Source organism: Protomyctophum bolini (assembly GCF_963924005.1).
Source record: "Protomyctophum bolini genome assembly, chromosome: 11".
Lineage (NCBI taxonomy): Eukaryota > Metazoa > Chordata > Actinopteri > Myctophiformes > Myctophidae > Protomyctophum > Protomyctophum bolini.
Window position 1 is genome coordinate 33,611,585 of NC_137872.1, and position 21,282 is coordinate 33,632,866.

Below are 21,282 nucleotides of genomic sequence, written 5' to 3' on the forward strand. Positions count from 1 at the left end.
ACCATAAGCCTTGCCATTACTCTAACATCACCCCCCACCCCCCTTTCTCCATCCATTTGAGCTCATGTTAATTCAGCGCCATCCATAGAATGGTGCTTATCTGTAACCTTAAAAGTCAAGAAACAGGTTGCCTCTTTTCGCAGGCCTAGAGAACAAAGCTTGACTCGGTTATCTCAGTCCCATTATAGGACACATTCTGCCACTCTGTAGGCTAATATAGACTATATTATTAATCCTTTATAGCTGAGAAGCCTGTTATACACATTTGTGGCTTTTGCTGCAGCTGTCAAGAGTAGGCTTACCAAGTAGCCAGGTAGGTTTGGTCTGCAGCTGAAGGCATACTATAGGCCTAGTGCTTTTAAAGACTGTTAGCCTAATATATATATAGCCTATACCTGAAGTTCTGTCTTTTGGCGAACCACAGCAATCCAACAGGGAGGAGAGACATACTGCGTCTTCCTCCCCCAAACCACCCTGTAATATAAAAACCCATTTCTCTTTAATTGGTCATCACCCAAACGCAATCATAAGGTTCCTACCGCATCCTCCTACTTCCCCCTCCTTCCGAGCAAATATATCCCATTTTTTAAATTTGGTTTGGTCCCGTAAATTTTCAAATATTTATTTCCTGTATATCAAGAGGAAAGGGGGTCCCCCTTTCATGGAATGCGGAAACATGGGCCTGTTTGACCGCGGAGTTCAAATGCTGTTGACCACAGTGGGCGCATTTGCAGCCTTCAGTCTCATGACCATCGCGGTCGGCACGGACTACTGGCTGTACTCGCGTGGCACTTGCAAGTCCAAGTCCACCAACGAGAACGAGACCAGTAAGAAGAACGAGGAGGTGATGACCCATTCAGGCTTGTGGAGAACATGCTGCTTGGAAGGTAAGCATGTGTCCATGCTCTGTTGTGTACACACTAGTAGAGGTGCACCGATCGGTGATCGGACGATTTTCAGATCAGATATATAGTATAATATCGTTTTGGGACAGGCCTAAACATTCTACCCTTCCTCCCCCCGCACACTGCAGGGACAGTTTTGATGGGTTTTGACATCATAATTTTGGAAATATTCAAATTTCCCCCAAGAGCGGTATATTGGCCGATCGTGAGAAAAACAAATCGGTGATCGGTCCCAAAACACCTGATTGGAGCACCTCTACACACTAGTCACCTATATCTTCCCTTTACTACGATGCCCACAAGCTTAAATTCCCCAGATGGTAACATTGTTTCTGCATTTAAACACAAAACCACTTTGCTTCGGCGCCTTTTTGCCAATTAAGAAGCACTGCAGCATGAAAGGCGCCCTTATTTCGCACTGTCAATGTTCTGGCCCAATTAATAGGCCTGAGCGGGTGTACAAGAAAGAGCGCAACTCCTTGGATATGTGCCACGTAAACATTCTCGATCGATTGTTGTCTCCCCTTTCGGTGATGCCTTCTTTTGGTTTTGATTTCAAACAGTGAATTGTGAGAGAGGATCACCAGGCTGCATACACAACCGCTGCGTGCATGCATACCCACGCTATGGTGCAGCCAGAGGGGGGGGGGGGGGGGGGTGGTGGAATGGTTCTGCACATTTACAAACATATTATACAAGGTCAAGGTTTCGGTCAGCACCTTCGTCAGGGTTGCCAGCGAAAAAACACGGAATTCGATTTTGCCATTCCCAGCCTGATCCCTCTCTGTGATGATGGGCGAGGGAGCGGGTGAGGGCTGTCGGGGCTCTTTACAGTGCTTGTCATGTCACCTTTGACCTATAGCTGTGCTCAGAGTTTTCTATAAGGTGTCAAAGACAGTACACACACACACTTCCTGTGTGCAGGTTCAAGATGACCTCACATGTCTGTCTTGTCAAACGGAGGCGGCTTGTCTCGTGACATGCATCCCGTGCAGGCGTTGGGTGCTGACTCGGAGTGAGGCGCTGTAACCTTCCGATGTCATGGAGCGTTACAAATGTGCTCATCTTCTTCTAGCTATGAGGTTCTATGAGTGGTCGTGGTGTCGGACTCGGAGCTGGCTTGAGGCCTCCAGTTAAGATAATAATGTACTGCAAGACATTAAAAAAATTGCTGCATTAAATGCACTGACAGCACCAGTAACAGTAAAGGCCTATTCATACTCCAGTTGTACAGGCGATAAGGTGACTGGTTAGTAATAACAGAGAGATGTGCTACATAGGGCGAGTGGCTTACCACCGCGGCGTGACGTCATGTCCTAGTTTTCCGTTGGTCACCTTATCACCTAAAACTGGACTTTGAATAGGCCTTAAGAATGCCCTCTATATGATTTCTCATGACAGGTGTGGTGATGTGTGGTCTTTGAAACTTCTCATAGTTGTCCGTCCTGGCCATGTGGTCCATTGACTGTAACATCAGGTCATTTGTCAGTCTTGACCATGCATTGAACTGGCTATCTCGAGCATAGGCGATAGAGAGCAGCTGCTAAAGGTTTTGCTCAAGGTTCCCCTGTCAGCCCTCCAGGTCTAAACTCTTCAAGGTTAAAGGAACAGAGAGGAGAGGCATCGTCCATCTGCCACACTGAAATTAATGGCACTGGGAGCAGCTTACCTGGCAAGTACGAGACAAATGATAGAGACTTGACTTTTATATGACGATAGATTGTCCATCGACGTCGCAATGACTTTTAAATGACGCATGACACATATGCAATGGATTTTCCTATTGAATGGCATTGTGTCATTACTGACATAACATAACATAGAATGTGCCCCATTCGTTATACTAGTGTACAATATATACAGTACTGTACAGTATGTGAAGTGGTTGCTACTGCCTGCAGTTACTATTTATACATAGAGGATGGATAATATGTTCATTTTAACTATGACTTGTATGTGTGGCTTGTATCTTCGCAAAAACATTATTTAGTAACTGGGAAACAAAAGTGCCCAGACTGAGTCCAGACCACCTGAAAACATCATCTGGTGAATTGTTAATCCGCGCCACAGTGTTTCATCTGAGTAGACACAACAGGCCTCTACTTCCTTTGGATCCATGGAACTACAGCATAGAGTATACGTAATATTGTGTGCCACAGCATACACTACAGTGTAGCTCAATTAATACAAAGTGCCAGAATGACTCACATTTTCTCTCCCCTTAAACTGAGGGGTTATTGGTAATCAGGCAGCTAGCGAGCAAGGCTGCAAATGGTTGAAGCACTCCCTCTGTCCTTAATGCAAACGAAAACACAAAGTGTGATTTGCTGTAACCCTGGCAGTGACGGCCCACACACACAGCTCTTAAAGTGGACACGGGTGGGCGAGGGTTTCTGTTCATGCAGTCAGCAGCACCCAGAGCAGAACCTGTGTTAAAGTGAAAGGGGGTTTCCCACACTATGTTCCTCACCACCCCCAACTCTGCTTTGCTCACTGCTAGTCGGAGACACCCAGAAGCCTCACTCCAGGAAATAGGACCGCCATGGAAACAAGTCCCCACGGCTGTATTGTGTTATCCTTTTAGCCCACGGGTTTTACCGTACGTCTGTGCTGTTTAAATGTTAGTATTATTCAATCAATCAATCAAAGAATAGTGCATGTGCGCGTGTGTGTGTGTGTGTGTGTGTGTGTGTGTGTGTGTGTGTGTGTGTGTGTGTGCACTCGCGCACCAGGGGGGCAGTGAAGCCAATAGTGTCTGAAGCCAGTAGGAAATCCTGACTTCCTGAAAGTTCATATAATGGCCTGTTGTGTCATTGGGCCCAAAAAACCCCATAGCTCCATAGAGGACTGTATTACCTTAATAAACATGGTCATGAATACTTTCTGCTTCCAGTCACTGCTCCGCGTCAGTCAGCCGCGGGAGTGGAGCTTCTTTTCCATCCACCAGCTGTCTAAAAAGCCGGAATGACGTTGCGCGTCAGCTTCCTCTGTCCACGACTGTGCGCTAAGGTGTAGCTGCGCTGACTGTGTGTGTGAGAGAGAGAAAGAGTCAGACTAGCTTATTCTTTAAGCCTCATATTGTCACTATAGATCACAAAATACTGATGTCAACACTTTTGTTAGTAAGGAAAGGTAATAATGCCTCAATGTCAATGCGGGGACTGGGGAGTTTAACGGCTTACCAAGTTCTTAAATAGTACGACTGTAAGATGTCTACCTAATAAGGAGGATGTATATCTTGACTTTATACAACCTCATACAGTATTAAGTAAAGTACAAGTTACACAAAACTAGTAGATTATAATAATAGATTTGCACTACCTCTAGCATGTCTTATAATAAATGCTATAAAGTTCACAGCTACATAAGCGTGGGATTAATTTGTCATATCTCACACAGCATGCCTTCAGAACATAAATATTCATGGTGATGCATAGTTTTTCTTTAATACGGTCAAACTGCATGCTTTCTTTTTTGTATTTCCTCTAACTCGAAGACACAGACATTGTCAGTCAATATACTGTTCTCCAAAGTCCGTTTTTCGACGTACCCCAGAAAGTGCTATATAATTACTTATAAAAGGTCCATTGGCCCAGTTTAGGATACATTATAGCTTCAGTCAAAAGTTCTCCAGGGACAGATTGTACAGTATATGTCCCGAGGCTTGAAGTGTTCTAATAAAACACTAGATCATGTACGCATATTGGAAGCCAGTGTATATACCTGCACACATTACTGTACCAGTTCATTGGTAACCTCGCGTCACCAGGCTTGCCACCTCGGAGGAGGTGTTACAAAATCGCAGTGTGAATCAGTCGGGAGCGGATGATATCGCTATACGTCGTCATGTTGTCGTATTGTTTTGTAGTCATCAGGCAGGAACAATCATCTGGAACTTCCTTTCCCTCAAACCGGAAGAACAACAATAAAAGCTCTCGTAGCCTGCGGCTTTTATTGAGAAAAATCGGTTTGATGGAAAAGGAAGTCCCGGGTGATTGTTCCTGCCCGATGACTATACAAAACAATAGCGATATCATCCGCTCCCAACCGGATCATAAATCCGAAAAGGAACGCTGCCCAGGCTAGTTAATTGGCAACCCATATGATGGTGAACTTTGTAGCACAGAGAGTGGAATGACTATATGAGGAAGTCTACTGTATAGTCCTATTAGTCATCCAGGTGTAAAACATGTACATGTGTCTACATGTAAAAGCTTTCTTAAAACCAACAAAGAACATGACTGGACATAAAATCAACAAAGCCTCTCAGATGAACGGTGAAACGTTTACAACATTTAAATCGTATGTCCAGCGAGCATACTTTCTTTTTGTTTCTTTCCTTTTTCTTTTTACAAATCTTTGTATTGATTTGCAGACAATAAAACAACAGTCGTGACGGACGCCGGTTCTGTTCAAGTGAGTTGTTCCACGACGGCGTACTTTACTTTTAACAAAGCTGTTAGAACGGGCCAGGTGTTCCACCATGCAGGTGCTTTGGGCTGGCGAGGCGAGGCGTGAGCGACGGTGCACTTCGTTCGGTAAACATGTGCGTCGCTGATGTATGGGCCCCTGGAGGCCGCCGCCTCTCCTCTCCGCCGTACGTACGTCCTGTCTGGGACGTTAGCGAGAGCAGCCCGAGCTCGCAGCCAGGTGTAACATGCTGCACTCGCTGCTAATCTGTGGCATTCATCTTCATTACAGTGCCGCCCTCTGGCTCCAAAATGGCTATAGTATGATAGAAAGAGAGAGAGGGGGGGCGGCCAAGGTATAATAGAGCGGTGATTCTTCTCGGCCATGTTCATGTCAAGGACCCCCAAATTGATATTATGTATTTTGGACCCGTCTGAAAAGATTTTGTGTCAGGAGGAGGACGTGGAGGAGATTTGTGTTTACGAAGATTCAAGATTATTCTAAACTAGACACGGTGCCCCGGCTGTGGAGCGCCGAGTCGGTAACGATGGAAGTTGGAGCCCAGGCGGTGGCGTAACCGTCTGGGCACCCGACTGGTAATCCAGTCGCAGTGTGCCGCGGGTTCGACTCCCGAGCCCGACACGGCCTTTACTGCATGTCTTCCCCCATCTCTCTCCCGTTTCCTGTCAGCCTACTGTCTGTACCTTCAAAAAACCAATAAAAGGCATAAGCCGGAAAAAAATCTTTAAAAAAAAAGAATAATAGAGAATTAGACACTGACAAAACAGTCCTTTTGTTAAATATTTCTTATCAGGCCTGAGACAAAATATCTACTAAGATACATAATTCACCTCAGTGTTTGATCTGAGAAGGCTTGAACGGTGGTTAATAATAGATGGAGAACATGTGTTTTCCTCTCTCCTTCAAGGCCGTACTGTAGGTACAGTAAGACCCTGTAAGATTATGTTGAAACTTTGTCATAGAAAAGTATAGTGTGGAGATGAGCTTGTTGTTGTTGCCTTGTTTTAGGTCTCGAGTTATACGTAGTTGTGCGTCGGTTATCACGCTTGTAGATACCCGATCTACAATGTCACAGCACTTCGCACTGCGGTGTGTGGTGGTGAGCTTGTTGATCGGCCATTTTTGGTGCAAGTCACCCGTACACAACTTTAAACCAGTAAGACGCCCTGAAAACTACAGGTCGCTGAAACTACAGGTCTGGGAATGCCCATATATGGACTCTTTTTAATCAACGTTTTTGGGCCAGGTAGGGCGTAACACTTTGTGCTGATTAGTAAGACCAGGCGGGGCATCGGGCCAGCCCAGTTAGGGCCCAAGTAGGGCCAGGCCTTAATTTTCAGGACTGTTGAGAACTCTAGTTTTCGCCGGCTGCGCTAATAACTTTGTAATTTAACAGGATTCTTTTAAAGGCATGCAGTAATCCAGTAACCTAACGAAGTGACTTTAGAAAGTAACGATGCCCATTTCATATCATAATGTTTGTGCAACACTTTATAATCTGTTCTCAATAAAAACCTATTTGACAAAAAAACAACACTGGTCACAGCTCCACTTTCCAGGAGTACACAAACATGGGAAATACAAACATTCAATATGATCTAATATAAGTTATTAAGTTACTGATTTACTGCATTTCAAGGGATACTAAATTGACTATGTGCACTGCGCATTACACACACTCGCTAGAGTTTCAGGATAACCAATAAAATGCAATATACAAATGAACATGCACAAACTGAACTCACTTTCAATGACGCATAACCAAGGCCTGAGGCTCCAGGACAGAGGGCTCTCAGGGGCCTGTTTCACGAAACTTGGATTAGAGATTAAGCCGGGATTTAACACATATCCTGGCTTAATATATCCTGGATCAGCGATTAACCGGTTTCATGAAAGCTGGTTAATCTTGCCAGATTAATTTAACCAGTTAACCTGGATATGTTGAGGCTTGATTCGGTTTCATGAAAGTGATGCTACACCATGGAAACTAATGCTTACTCTTACTCCTCTGAGGGAGCTACCTTTGGGGAAGGGGGTTGTTGTCCAGACAGGGGCCAGACTGGTGAGGGTCATGGGTTCATGTAGCATGCCAAAGTTTGTGCTATTGCCATTGAGAATGCATTGGGCGTTTAAATTAAATAACTCAGAAACTACAAAACATTTCAAAGTAAAAAGTTCCAGCATGTGTCTCCACAGTAAACTGAATTTTCCAAAGTGTGAATGGAGTTTCTAGGTGAAAGTAATTTTTTGAAGTGCCACTATCTGCCTAAAATGTCTCAAATTTGAAATCACTATATTTCTAAAACTATGAAACATTTCAAAGATTCCTTTTCAGGCACACCGTCCACCGTAGGATGAACCTAAATAGGTTTGAATGGGGTTTCTAGGTGTAAGTATGTAGGACTAGTAGTGGGTGAAACGTTACAATGGTAATATGTTGTAAAACAATGAGTAATGGTAATATTTAGTGGTTTTCACTTTTACAAAAAAAAAAAATATATATATAATAATTCTTCTTAACCGTGCACTTGCACGACAGCAAACCAATTAATGGGGAACATTCACCAAAAGCAGCTGATCTACAAGCTCACAAGCTGTCATGATGTTGTGCAGCCTATATATTTTGGTTATTTGTTTTTATATAGTGCTTAAATTAGTCCTTTAATGCAGACCGATACAAATAAGGCAACATAAAACCATAACAATTGAATAAGTCTGGAAAACATAATTGGTTTGTGATCAGTTTGACTGCTTAATGAACAGTAAAGACATCAGGATTAGGTTAAACCTGGCTGTTAGCCTGGTCCGGAGCAGGCTAAGTCCAAAGCATTAGTTTCCATGGTAACTAATGTAGCATCACTTTCATGAAACCGAATCAAGCCTCAACATATCCAGGTTAACTGGTTAAATTAATCTGGCAAGATTAACCAGCTTTCATGAAACCGGTTAATCGCTGATCCAGGATATATTAAGCCAGGATATGTGTTAAATCCCGGCTTAATCTCTAATCCAAGTTTTGTGAAACAGGCCCCAGGTGTGTTGTTTACCTGACCAGTGGTTATCAGACTGGTGTCAGGGGACTCCCAGGGGTCTGTGGAGGGGTTCCATCCAGGGGGTCCCCAGCAAAATGTGTTACCATGGCTATGTAAAAATAGCAGAAGTACAAGCTGATGTAGAAGGCAATAGCTCTCTGTTGTTGTTATTATTATTATTTCTAATCTTAAGAAATAATCTTTCCGAATGTGTCTGTCAACATTGCACATCGCAACACGTTTCGATCATGTACTGTACATCTGCTATTAAACATGCCCAAAATAGGGACACCAAGTTTATGGTATAGCCTCGGAAACCCAGACGTTTCATTTAGGTTTATGGTGATTAACTCTGAGATCAATGTACAGTGTTCGTAACGTTTGTACATTTTCAATTGATTGTTTTATTTATTTGTTTGTTTGTGGGATGTTTACTGTGTGTCTCTCTCTATCACATGCTCTGCAAACAGCATGCATTTAGAAAAGGAAATGAAATGATGAATACTGTGAATGTATGTGAAAGCAAACACATCCCACGTGTGTGTGTGTGTGTGTGTGTGTGTGTGTGTGTGTGTGTGTGTGTGTGTGTGTGTGTGTGTGTGTACGTATGCAAGAATACACACACACACACACACACGCACAGTGTGTATAAATATACTGTATGTAGTGCATAGTATGTGATTACTCCTACATGTGTTTGCGAATGCATGGATGCCATGATGCACACCACAATGATACGCCCACGTGCTTATACATAAAGTCATGAGGCACATCATGGTTTATAATATTCCCTGCACTGACTGTCAGAGACCGAGGGAGGCCATACCATGGTGTGGTAGCCATTTTAGATGTCAAACCACCATGCGTCTGTTACATGATGAGTTGCTGTAACATTGCCAAAATGCCCATCCTGCAATAGTTATGCCTATACGCGACGTGAAAGATACGCAGACATGAAAGACAATCATCGTTATAATTCAAACTATTTGAAAACCTTTGTAAATAGAGCTTATAAGTGGTCGCAAACACATGATTTCACTGGCCTACATGTGGAGAAGATCAGTGTCCAGAGCTACTGTGCCCCTGCAGCAGAATTGAACGGGATTAGTCTCATAGTACAATCAGATAACGATTACGCAGGCTGGAGTGCGCCCACCCGGGCTAATGTCCTGACCCTACAGGGGCATTACACTGTATTATGACACCAATCCACTGTACACACACCCAGCTGCATGGATTACAGGCAGACGGTCTATTGAACAGAACTCCACTCCGGCATGCAATGATGGGACGCACTGTGTTCTGGCTGCTCACTTCAACTGAACCGTCTGGCACCGCAGTATCTCTCTGATCTCATAAAGATACTCCCTCTCAAGGCGATAGTTGAATCTCGAGGTCACAAAGAAGGCACGTTTAAAGACCAGAGGTGACCGTGAGCCTTTTCTGTCATATAGCCCGCAAACTGTGGGTGTGGAATGAGCTCCCCTTCCATGTAACAAACTGCCCCCCACCACCGAGACTTTTAAATCTCGCCTTGAGACCCACCTTCACGACATGGCTTTTAATTCCGTTTGAGAGTTTCTGTGGGGTTTTTATTTGGCTTTGTTGTTATCGTTAAGTGTTCTTTTTTGTTCGCCTCGCTGTAGTTTCTGCGTTTTTTAGCTTTACGGCGCATTTCGCTTTTTAACTTTGTGTGTAAAAACCTCGAGTTGTGAAACGCGCTATATAAATAAAGTGGATTGGAACTCGTCTGAAATAGACCCCTGGACGGTTTTGTTGTTGAAAACCCTGGACGGTGTCACGACGTCACCGCCGTCTCTGGACCACTTCTCCCCCCCTCTGTAAAGTGATTGGTATAGGCTATAGTGCGTCGCATGGCGCTGTCACCTTCCCCTAGCGATGGATGGGATTCATTTTGGCCCGACCTGCCTTTCATTGGCGCTCCGCTGAGACCGCACTGCAGACGGTCACAGCTGTCCACCAGTGTTTTATTGGTCTCCAACCACCTTGCCCTCTCTATTGCCCACTAAAGCCAAATTACAGGCCGCAGTCTTTACTGGATTATAGGCTGTGTATAGGAGTCGAGTCTGGAGAATGCCATTGTGCTATACTGTTCAGATTGTAATTGTGCAGTTTACAAAGATGAACATCAACTGACTGGTTTTTTTATTTTATTATATCAGCGTATAGAGGGGGTTGTTGTTAATGGTACAATGCAGCCTGCAGGTATATAAAATGCACTTCCTGTTGGGCAGCTCAAGGGGAAACCTCAATCCATAATGTTATACCAACATAATCTATGCTCTAACTGCTTTATTGACTCATTATACATTTTTTCCCTTCTTAGTTCTTCCTCTCTAAATATATAGAGTTGCCAATTTGTTATGCCAATGCCCGAATTCCCCGCACAGTTCTGTGTAGTCTAGTCACTGCTGCCTGTACTTCCTCGCCTGCCATCAGGAGGATGTAGCTCCTATGCCACTAAAATAAGGAACGCCCAACCAACAGCCGGAAATGTGAATCCCTAGACTCCTTCAAAACCGCTCTCAAAGAGCACTTGCGGGCGGCTGCAAAAAAGTTAAAGTCCAAACCAGGTTCAACCCCCCCCCCCCCCCCTTTTTTGCATAGAAGCGTATATCTTATGTCTTTGTGTGGGCGTGACTGGAACTATATGCGCCGCTCAAGCACCCTGCATGTCTCATGATTTGCTTTAGATATAAACCAGCTAGGTTTTATTTAGGTCAGTGTTACTGACCTTTTGTCCTTGGAGCAACCCCCACCTTACATCTGACAAAAGCTGAGACTTCCCACACGGGCACGCACGCACGCTGCACACTGAGGCCTAGAGTGGTTAGAGAGTGTCCGCCCTGGGAGGTCGGGGTTCAATCCCCGGCCTGGTCATATCAAAGACTCTAAAAATGGGACCCAGTGCCGCCCTGCTTGCCACTCAGCATCAAGGGTTGGATAGGTGGTAAGTCCCTGCGACATATACTATAGCGTCATGTCCAGGGGGTGTACTTGTACATCATATCCAGAGGGTGTACTTGTAGGCCTACATCAAGCTACCTCACGCTATACAGAAACAGGACATAATATAGGCTCCTGCCCCATGGGCCTCGTGGCTTGGCAAGGCTTACTTACTTCACAGTGATGTTACAGTACAAGTTACAAGTTAGGATAATAAATTCTGCATGACAAGTTGGACTGATATCACATTGAGAACACACACAGGCAGAAGAAGTGGATCAAAGCAAGTCACGAGTCTGTCTAGATCTGTTATTTTCAGCATGGGACTGCCAGGGACGGCATCGCACAGCGTCGCACAGTGGACTATAAATGAAGCATAAACGTTGCCTTTTGGTTCAGCCGTACTATACGAAGGGGCATACCGTGGTGCTGCGTGCTGTGGCTCTGCTCAGCGTGACTGTGACGTGTGCTGGACGGACGGAGGAGGAGGGGGGGGGCGATGGCACGGTAATTGGTTTACCGTATGATTAATGGCTCCGATGGCTTTGATTGATGGGCAGGCGCGTTGTAAACTTTGGTGGGGCTCTAACCATAAACGCTGCCACCCCTTCTGCCTGCGTGCGCGCAGACGTACACTGAAGACGCCCTGCATCCAGAGAGAGAGAGAGAGAGAGAGAGGGCCCGGGCCGTAAATTAAGAAGTAGGAAAAAAAATGGTGTCAACGATAAGACAAGTGTCAGAGAGAGGACAGCATCTAAGTCACCATGTAATAATTATCCCCGACGACCTCTGACACTCAATCATCACCGCAGCTCGCACATGCGTATCGTGCGTGTGTGTGTGTGTGTGTGTGTATTGGTGTGTGATTGTAGCACTAGCCTTGATTTACACACGTTATTTTTAACCGCAGGCAGTACTGTTGGTGGTGGGGGGGGGCGGGGGGGGGGGGGGGTCTATCTTTATCCTACATGACCAGAGAACAAATCAATACAGCACATACGCATTCTGTGTGATACGATTGAATGGAGCGAGCCACACACACACACAGAGAGAGAGAGAGAGAGAGAGAGAGAGAGAGACTGGACCACATGGAGTGAAATGCAGGCCACTTGACCTCAGCAGTATACACGTACGTCTGGCTTCCACGAGCACCCGTCAAAACACAGTGAATATCTCTCCCGTTGGCAGTGGTGTGAAGAAGTAACCGAGCACTGTACTACTTATGTTATGTACAATTCTGGAGGTATTAGTACTTTACTTGAGTATTTCCAAATTTCCAATACTTTTCCTTCTGTACACAAATCTCGGATCCAAATATTGTACTTTTTACTACATATTTGAAAACATGAGTTACTTTGTAGATTTTGATTATTATTACAGAACATACATTAACCACTACAGCCCTACATTTCATTCATTTGAAAATAGCTGATCTACAAGCTCGCGATGCGACGCATTGTGTGCTTGTAGATCTGCTATTTTCAAAAAGATTTTTAAACATTTGAAATCTTGAAATTTCTGCACAATTACTCCTTACTTTTTCGTACTTTAAGTACATTTTGATGCCAATACTTTGGTACTTAAGTACCAAAGTACTTTGGTACTTAAGTACCAAAGTAAATGTTTAATTCCGGACATAACAGAGTATTTCTACATTGCAGTATTGATACTTTGTACTTAAGTAAAACAACTGAGTACTTTTTCCACCGCTGCCTGTTGGTGACAATATTGCCCACAGACAATCCTAGATGTGAATAGTGTCCCCAAAGGCAGCAATGACTTTAAATGTACAGTACTGTGTGTACAGTACGTTGGTGGTAACCTGATGATCCGCCAGATGGTGGCAGTAGTGAGTTCACTCCTCCTACCTCCATCTGGTCTCTCTCGGACAGAGACGAGGTACCCGAACCAGCGGATTTCGAACCAATCAGCGGCAGCTAGAGGCGGGATCAGCACGAGACTGATGACGTATTGAAGCATACGTCATTGAAGCATGTAAACACAACCTAACAGGACTACAACTCAAATTGTAGTCCTTTGTATTATAGTATATGGCGGTATTATGGCGGTAGCAGATTTCTGCCCCACTGGATCAGGTTCATCGTCTCTGCCCTGAGAGAGACCAGATGGAGGTAGGAGGAGGAGGGAACTTGTGAACTCAATACTGCCGCAATCTGGCGGAGTCAGGTTAGGTTATGTTGGCGGACCAATCAATGCAAGCAGTCTCGGCTTTCTTTTGGTATTTGCTCTTACCTATACAGCGTGCCATTTATCAAGCAGAAATGTTGCAATGCAGGCAAACAGTTCAAACTGGTTTAGCTCATTATCCTCTTTTATTTGTTTGCTCTCGGTAATGATTAATTCCTATAGTCCTACTTCATCATACAACAGTGTCACTCAACCAACAATTAAACAGTTGATTTGCGAGCTCACGGACCTAAAGTGTGGTCCCCTTACAAATGTAAAGTTTCCACGTTAAAGTGGCCCCGAATAACCACTCGATTTTCAGTGAGATTGCACTCTGATTACATAGAATTGATCCCTCTTACAATGAAAAGTGTAATTACCACCAGGCCAATCTCTGATTCCATCACGGCAGTGCTTTTCTCCGTTCCACTTCACCGGCCATATCCTTAAGCTGTGGAAACATCCCAAAGAGACCCCCGTATAGTAAATGATAATTAACTGCAGATACAATCCATTCATTTTAAGGAGGTGCGATTCACTCCTTTTTTTCTCCCCCCCCCCCCCCCCCCTGCAATAGCAAAGGAAGAAAGTACGGCAATCTGCCTTTTGATTAATTGGTGGTGTCCGTGGCGCAGTTCATTTGCAATCTATTACACCGTATTTGCTTTGTGTCAGAATGCAGCCCAAACATACTGCATCATCTCAGAGAGAGTGTGTGTGTGTGTGTTCGTGTGTGTGCGTCTGTGTGTGCGTGTCTGTGCGTGTGTGTGTGTGTGTGTGTGTGTTGGGGGGGGGGGGGGGGGGGGTAGTTAGGAGTCTGTCTGCTTCCTTACCCAGCTGTGCCATAGAAAGTGCCTGCATGTTGTGCGCCCGCCCACCCTATAGCTCCACCTGCATCCCACAACAAAGCCCTGATCCTTGTGCAGGTTGTTATTATAATTATAGGTCTGGTACCCGGCAGCAGGCCTGCAAGTTAACGAGAGTGTAAAAATGAAACCAAATGTTGGTTTTATTTTACGCTCTCAAGAGTTACATTATTGTTTAACGTCGGCGTTCATTACTTTACGAGACATCTAAACTTTCAGAGAATGTAGAAGAATTGTTATTTTGATCAACGTTTGCCAAAAGCATGGAATTGTGGACAAACGCCCAACGACAACAAAATATTTAGGGATACATTTAATTTGTGTACCATTAACAGGCTTTGGGCTAAGCTCATAGGGCATAGGCTTGTTTCCATTGTGGTCCTCTGTATTATATCGGAATCGGTCAGAATCGGTATTGGCAGATCGGTCATAATTTCATAATCGTGCACCCCTAAAAATATTCTTTCGATTTGGGTCTGCAGAGGCTAAATGTCATCAAATGGTGGTCCGTGGCTCAAAAATGCTGAATACAAAAAGGGCCTTTGATGTGAAAAAGGTTGAAAACCACCGAGTTAACGGACAGAGATGTTGTGAATTCGGTCTGTTTGTTGCCCAGCAGCAGGCCCGTAAGTTAGCGGACAGAGATGTTCCCACCTCTGCAAAGCCCTCTTAGCACCTGGCGGGGGAGGTGTCGACCGCGCCGCCCCTCGGCCCAGAAGGCAGGGCGATGCCAAACCAAACAGCCCTCAGGCTGTGTCTGGCCTGTACTTCCAGTGGTGGAGACTAGTAACATTTACTTAAGTACATACTTTTGTGGGTTTTGTGCTTTACCTGAGCATTTCCAATTTAGAATACTTTTACTTCTACTCCACTGCATTTCAGAGGCAAATATTGTACTTTTTTTACTCCACAAAAATATTTGAAAGCTAGTTAACTTTGTACATTTTGATTATTACAAAACATAAAGTAACCACTTCAGCCCTATACTGTACATTTCGGCCATTTGAAATTAGCCGAAGATTCTTATACATTTGAAAACTATAATTGGGGACATTCTGTACAATTAGTACTTTAACTTTTGGTACTTTGAGTACATTTTGTTACCAATACTTTTGTACTTTTACTCAAGTACATTTTGAGTTCAAGACTTTCACTTGTAACGGAGTATCGCTACATTGCAAGTATTGATACTTTTACTTAAGTAAAACATGCAAGTATACCTTTATATACGTCTAAGGGCCGATTCATATTCCTATTTTAGAGCCGAATAAAAGTCGGTTCGGCGCTGTAGAGCCTACAATGTGACGTCATTTGAGGTTCGGGGGGACGGGTATACCGTCCTAAAGTCGTCTCTTCGGTGCTACTGAAAATTTCTGACAATAGGAGTATGAATCGTCCCTTAGCACGTGGCCTGCATGCAGCCACAGTGGAGGACAGTGTGTGGCTGCATGGGGCCCACAGTGGAGGACAGTGTGTGGCTGCATGGGGCCCACAGTGGAGGACAGTGTGTGGCTGCATGGGGCCCACAGTGGAGGACAGTGTGTGGCTGCATGGGGCCCACAGTGGAGGACAGTGTGTGGCTGCATGGGGCCCACAGTGGAGGACAGTGTGTGGCTGCATGGGGCCCACAGTGGAGGACAGTGTGTGGCTGCATGGGGCCCACAGTGGAGGACAGTGTGTGGCTGCATGGGGCCCACAGTGGAGGACAGTGTGTGGCTGCATGGGGCCCACAGTGGAGGACAGTGTGAGGCTCTGGGGCCAGAGCCCCATGGAGCCACAGTGGAGGACAGTGTGAGGCTCTGGGGCCAGAGCCAGAGACGTACGGGTCTATAAGCAACAGCAGCAGGGCAGACATTGAGTATGACAGATGGAGGAGCAAAGCACAGGGCAGGTACAGAGGGCAAGGGGGAGGGACAGAGGCTGCATAATGTACATACAGGCAATCTGGGACGATCAAGGTGATCCAGGCCAGATGGTTAGAAAAGGAACACGATAGTGTAGGCGCATCGTAACGTACCTGTGTTTAAAGTGCATCCATGACCAGTATGTTATGTTTAGATATCAGGATTCATTCCCGTCTCGAATGCAGTGTGATCGATTTGTTGTCCCTTGCAACGACGCGAGCAGACCAGACACAGCTCTGTAATTTGAGACACAGGTTTTTAAAGGGATTGATTTTTCCCCCTTCCATCACGTACACGATGAGTGTAGTGCAGACAGAATAAGTGACAGGGTTTGAGCTGAACTTCCTACTCAATATGCCTTTTATCTCCCTTTACCTACAGCAGTGGTTCCCAAAGTAGGGTCCCAAATTATTCTATTAAACTTCACAGGCCCGTTACTAAGATCCCTCTTCATGATAAAATGTGACTTCGACATGGAATGGAACAGTGGAACAAACCCACTCATGCGCTCGTTTGGCTTATAGCACAGCAATGCAGTCATTTTAGTTATTGAGTGAGGACGAAATATAAACATACTGTCCCGTAAAAGCAATAAGCTGTACAATTAAATCCAAACTCAAAGCAAAATTGAGGCAATACTGCAAATTCCAAACTGAAACGGTTACTTAATACTACACACATTAGCCTATTAGAGCCAGATTTTAAACCACACATTAAGCATTTAAAGTAAGTAGAACAAAACATAACCGACCATTGGTGTCTTTGGGGGTAGAGCTCTTGGGTAGACCTTCAGCTTGCTTATTTGATAGTTGTTTGACAGCCACCACCACCCAACAGGTGCTCAATCAGGCAAATGATCACCAGCAGCCATCTTGCAGCTGATGCACTCTGGGAGATGTAGTTGTCTGAGGGGAGGAAAGACAACTGTTTAGTATAATTGGATTTATTTTTTTAATACAAATTCAAAAACTCTCAAAAATTGTTCAAATAGCAGATCCTCAAGCAGACCTCTGACATCATCATGCCAAAGACTATACCACTCGCTCGTCGCGCTGTGGTTGGCCAGTAGCCACTTTGAGTGGCAGACCCTGTGGTTGGCCAGTAGCCACTTTGAGTGGCAGACCCTGTGGTTGGCCAGTATAGCCACTTTGAGTGGCAGACCCTGTGGTTGGCCAGTATAGCCACTTTGAGTGGCAGACCCTGTGGTTGGCCAGTATAGCCACTTTGAGTGGCAGACCCAAAAACATGATTCAACATTCTGTGCCTATGGACGTAACTCCAACGGCACTGAGTCGCTGACTCTCTGCGCTGCCTCTCGTGGTTAAAGTTCGCTTGAGCATCTTTCACGGTTGTCGTTTCACGTTGTTGTAATATATATATATACTTTTCTTTTACATTATCTTACTTTTCTGCCAGTTATTTGGAATTGGGGGCCCACTTGCAATATCCCCATGGCCTTACTACTAGTGGGGTGAGAAGGGTGAGAACAGGTCCTTGGGTGGCCATGTGGATACAGGTCAGGGACCTGTCCTATACAGTAATGTCTGCCTGCTGGCATGTCTATCTCTGGAGACATGCAGGGCTGCCTGCATGTCACTGTGATGCTGTTCAGATGGTCCCATGTTTACCGCACTCCAGAATGAGTATTTACTGCTGACGGCAATGCTGGCACGGTATTGGCACAATAATGTCACGGCAAATGGTGTTGTTGGGAAAACACACATTTGTACTGAGACTGTATCCGTCAAAGGAGACCACTGAAATGTGCTTTGGTCCAGAAAGATAATGGCAATGAGAAAATAGGAAAATACAAATTAAAAGATTAGATTATTTCAGTAATTGACTTTATTGGAGGTAATGACAACGAGGTCAATCTAAAAACGGTGGAGGTCTGATATCATTAAGGTTCTATTGATATTTGCGATTAGTGATATTGTTACGAATTAATACGCTGTAGCTTACGAGGTCAAAATGGGTCTTTTTTATTAAATGCTGAATGTAACTAACTGAAGGGGAGTTAGACATTTATTTTATTCTGCATTGTTTGTCGTATCAGTCTTATGCCAAGCTGAAGCATTTTGATAGAGTGAGTCCTGGGGTTAATCTGAAGGATGATGATTTAATAGGTTTCCTACAGGAAATGATGTAAACCCAGTGTCTAAGAATGGCTGACACTCGATTATTCATGTCTGTGTGGAGGTATGTGCTATGACTCTAATGCTCAGACAAAGCATCGGGCAATATGCTGACGAAGCAGCTGATTTTCCCCAAGATAAAAAAGACAATGCAACTTGCACTCCAATCTCCAGATCAGAGTGAATCAGGGAATTCGTCAAAATGAACTCGCCACTGTTATCGCCACCGCATATTGATGTAGCGGTAAGATAAGGTGTTGCCAAGTCCATTGAGGAAGATGATGCAATTTCCAATCCAGCATAAAGCTTTTGGCCTCCTACTCTACTTTAGAGTGTGTGTGTGCGTGCATGCGCACGCCACACGTATAGGCTATATGCTCACGCTCTGCTCTGGTCAATGGATGAAATCATTAGCGGATGGTATACGCTTTTTTTTAAACCCCAAAACCTCGGCACGCCATACTACGTAGTACATATATAATGTATCTAAAGGTAGACTACACAACTGGCAGTAAAAGGAACAACATATTGTTTTCATAGGGAGCGTAGCTTCCCTTTCCAGATCGCTTTCCAGGACAGGGAGTCTCTCATGATCGTAGCAACTTGCATAGAGCCTGCTCTGCTGAAACAGGCACACGTGCGCACGCACGCGCACACACACACACACACACACACACACACACACACACACACACACTCGCACTGACTTTGGCAATTGAGTGCAGACTTGGTGTTGATGACCTTACCCACACGTGCGCGCATATCCGTCCAGTGACACATGGACCGGAGCCATGATGCAAGCCCGGCAGTGGTTTGACCTCACCGTGAGCCTTACAGCTGTGACTCTAGATTAGCCTTTGTATGTATGTGTCATGTGTGTCACGCCATTACATCACCACCACCACCACTGTGATGCAAAGCTCTAGCTGGGCCTGTCTTTGTGACGACTCCATAAACAACTTGTGAAGATGAATCTTTCATTCACCCCACTGTGTTTTCCGCTGCGTGCCACCTGCTCCACGGGCACAGCAGCAGCCAGCACACAGCTGTACAGTACGACGTGTGTCTCACTCAGCCAGCACACAGCTGTACAGTATACGACGTGTGTCTCGCTCACAGACACGTTTGGACTCACTGGCCCGGCCCGGGGCCCAGTGTGGATAGTAACTATAAGTACATGCACTGCATGTGCTTAAGTACAATTAGACTATTTGGAAAATACAAGCTCACAACAGCATCCGTATGCTTTTTTTCCAAAAGATTTGTACAGTACATACAGTATTGAACTTGTGAAATTGGCAATTCTACATAATGACTCTGAGTAGGCTACTTTTACATTTGGTATATCCTGTAAATGCACAGGGTATGATTTCTGTACCATGCATGTAATTAGAATATACTTCTTGTTTTGTCTACTGCAATGTCTTCACACTGTAACAAATGTGCTAATCAAGAATGCACCAATTGCACCAATATTCACCCTTCTTGCCCTTTACTTTAAAGTCATCTGTGTTGTCATTATGTATACGCATAGCACCTGCGCCACCTTGTCACCAAGACAAACTCCTTCTCATTTACATAACAAATGGTCCAAAAAGTGTCTGAATATCTATTGCACTGCGCGACCACCAAAGTGGAAAGTATTGCGTCAAACTAAAACAGACATTTGCATTTTGGCTTAAATCACTGTGCATATTTAATGTCTTGAAATGAAATGTGAATTTTAGCTCACAACGTGATTTTCTCTTTTCAACTTAATGTAGGTCATAATCTCCTCCGTCAGCTGTCAAAGATGTGCATGTAAAACGGAGAGACACGCACAGGCGGCTCCTCACCGTGAAAGCTAACCACCACAACCAGACCTAATTAAAATGATTACTCAACAGAATTAACTGCTTGAACCCTGGCATTGTTATTCTGTCGGTAACATTTGCAGAAAATAGGCAATGTACAAGCTCACGACGTGTCGCATTGCGACGCATTGTGAGCGTGTAATGTGCAGTAAATCTGCTATTTTCAGCAAAGAGATGTAATGTAGCGGGTGTGGGGGGGTGGGGGGACCCTGGTCAACTAAGTACTAGTTTACTAGTGTAAGTATGAGGTTTAAGTGGTTAAGTGGTGATCACACTGCCTCTTTGCTGCTTCCCGCCCCCATGCTGCATCCCTTACTGGCTGGATGGATTTGCTGGGTAAGAATGACAGGAATCAGGGGAGCCAGAGGAAAGAGGCAGAGCTGTGTCTCATATTCTATAGGGCTGGGCGACATTATGGGCGAAATCAAATATCACGCTATTTCTGACCATATACATCCTTAGATATCGATATTGTGACGATAATATCAAATTATTAAAAAAAAAAAAGTATATCAAAAGTTGCACAATTCTGAACATTTCAGATTTCTTTGGAAAGCATACCAGGTAGAGACAACAGACAACGGTGTATGTCATATTATAGATACCGGATATGTGTGTGTGTGTGTGTGTGTGTGTGTGTGTGTGTGTGTGTGTGTGTGCGTGAGTGGGTGAGTGCAGGTGAGTGCGTGCGTGCGTGCGTGCGTGTGTGCGGGTGAGTGCAGGTGAGTGCAGGCGTGCAGGTGAGTGCGTGCGTGTGTGTGTTTGTGGGCATACCGGTATGCACTATGCACGCATGTGTTTGCGCGCGCGTGTGTGCGTGTGTGTGTGTGTGTGTGTGTGTGTGTGTGTGTGTGTGTGTGTGTGTGTGTGTGTGTGTGTGTGTGTGGAGGGGGGGGGGGGCTGTCAGGCTTGTCAGCATTTGCATACTGTAGATGTAATGAGTCAAGGACAAAGACAAATACGTGCTTCCACACATTTGGCCAAAGGAACCTGTCATGACTC

At 44.8% G+C, this 21,282-nt stretch overlaps 1 protein-coding gene across 1 annotated transcript in view; it reads left to right on the forward strand.

Annotated features, from left to right (window-relative positions):
• Positions 1 to 661: 661 nt before the first annotated feature.
• The window catches only part of cacng2a (calcium channel, voltage-dependent, gamma subunit 2a), a gene marked incomplete at its 5' end in the record, with an annotated part of 85,675 nt that continues 65,054 nt past the window's right edge, over positions 662 to 21,282 (forward strand). Inside the window, one exon of the mRNA XM_080777060.1 lies at positions 662 to 887. Coding sequence (XP_080633186.1) covers positions 662 to 887 — 226 coding nt within the window. The remainder of the gene's footprint in view (positions 888 to 21,282) is intronic.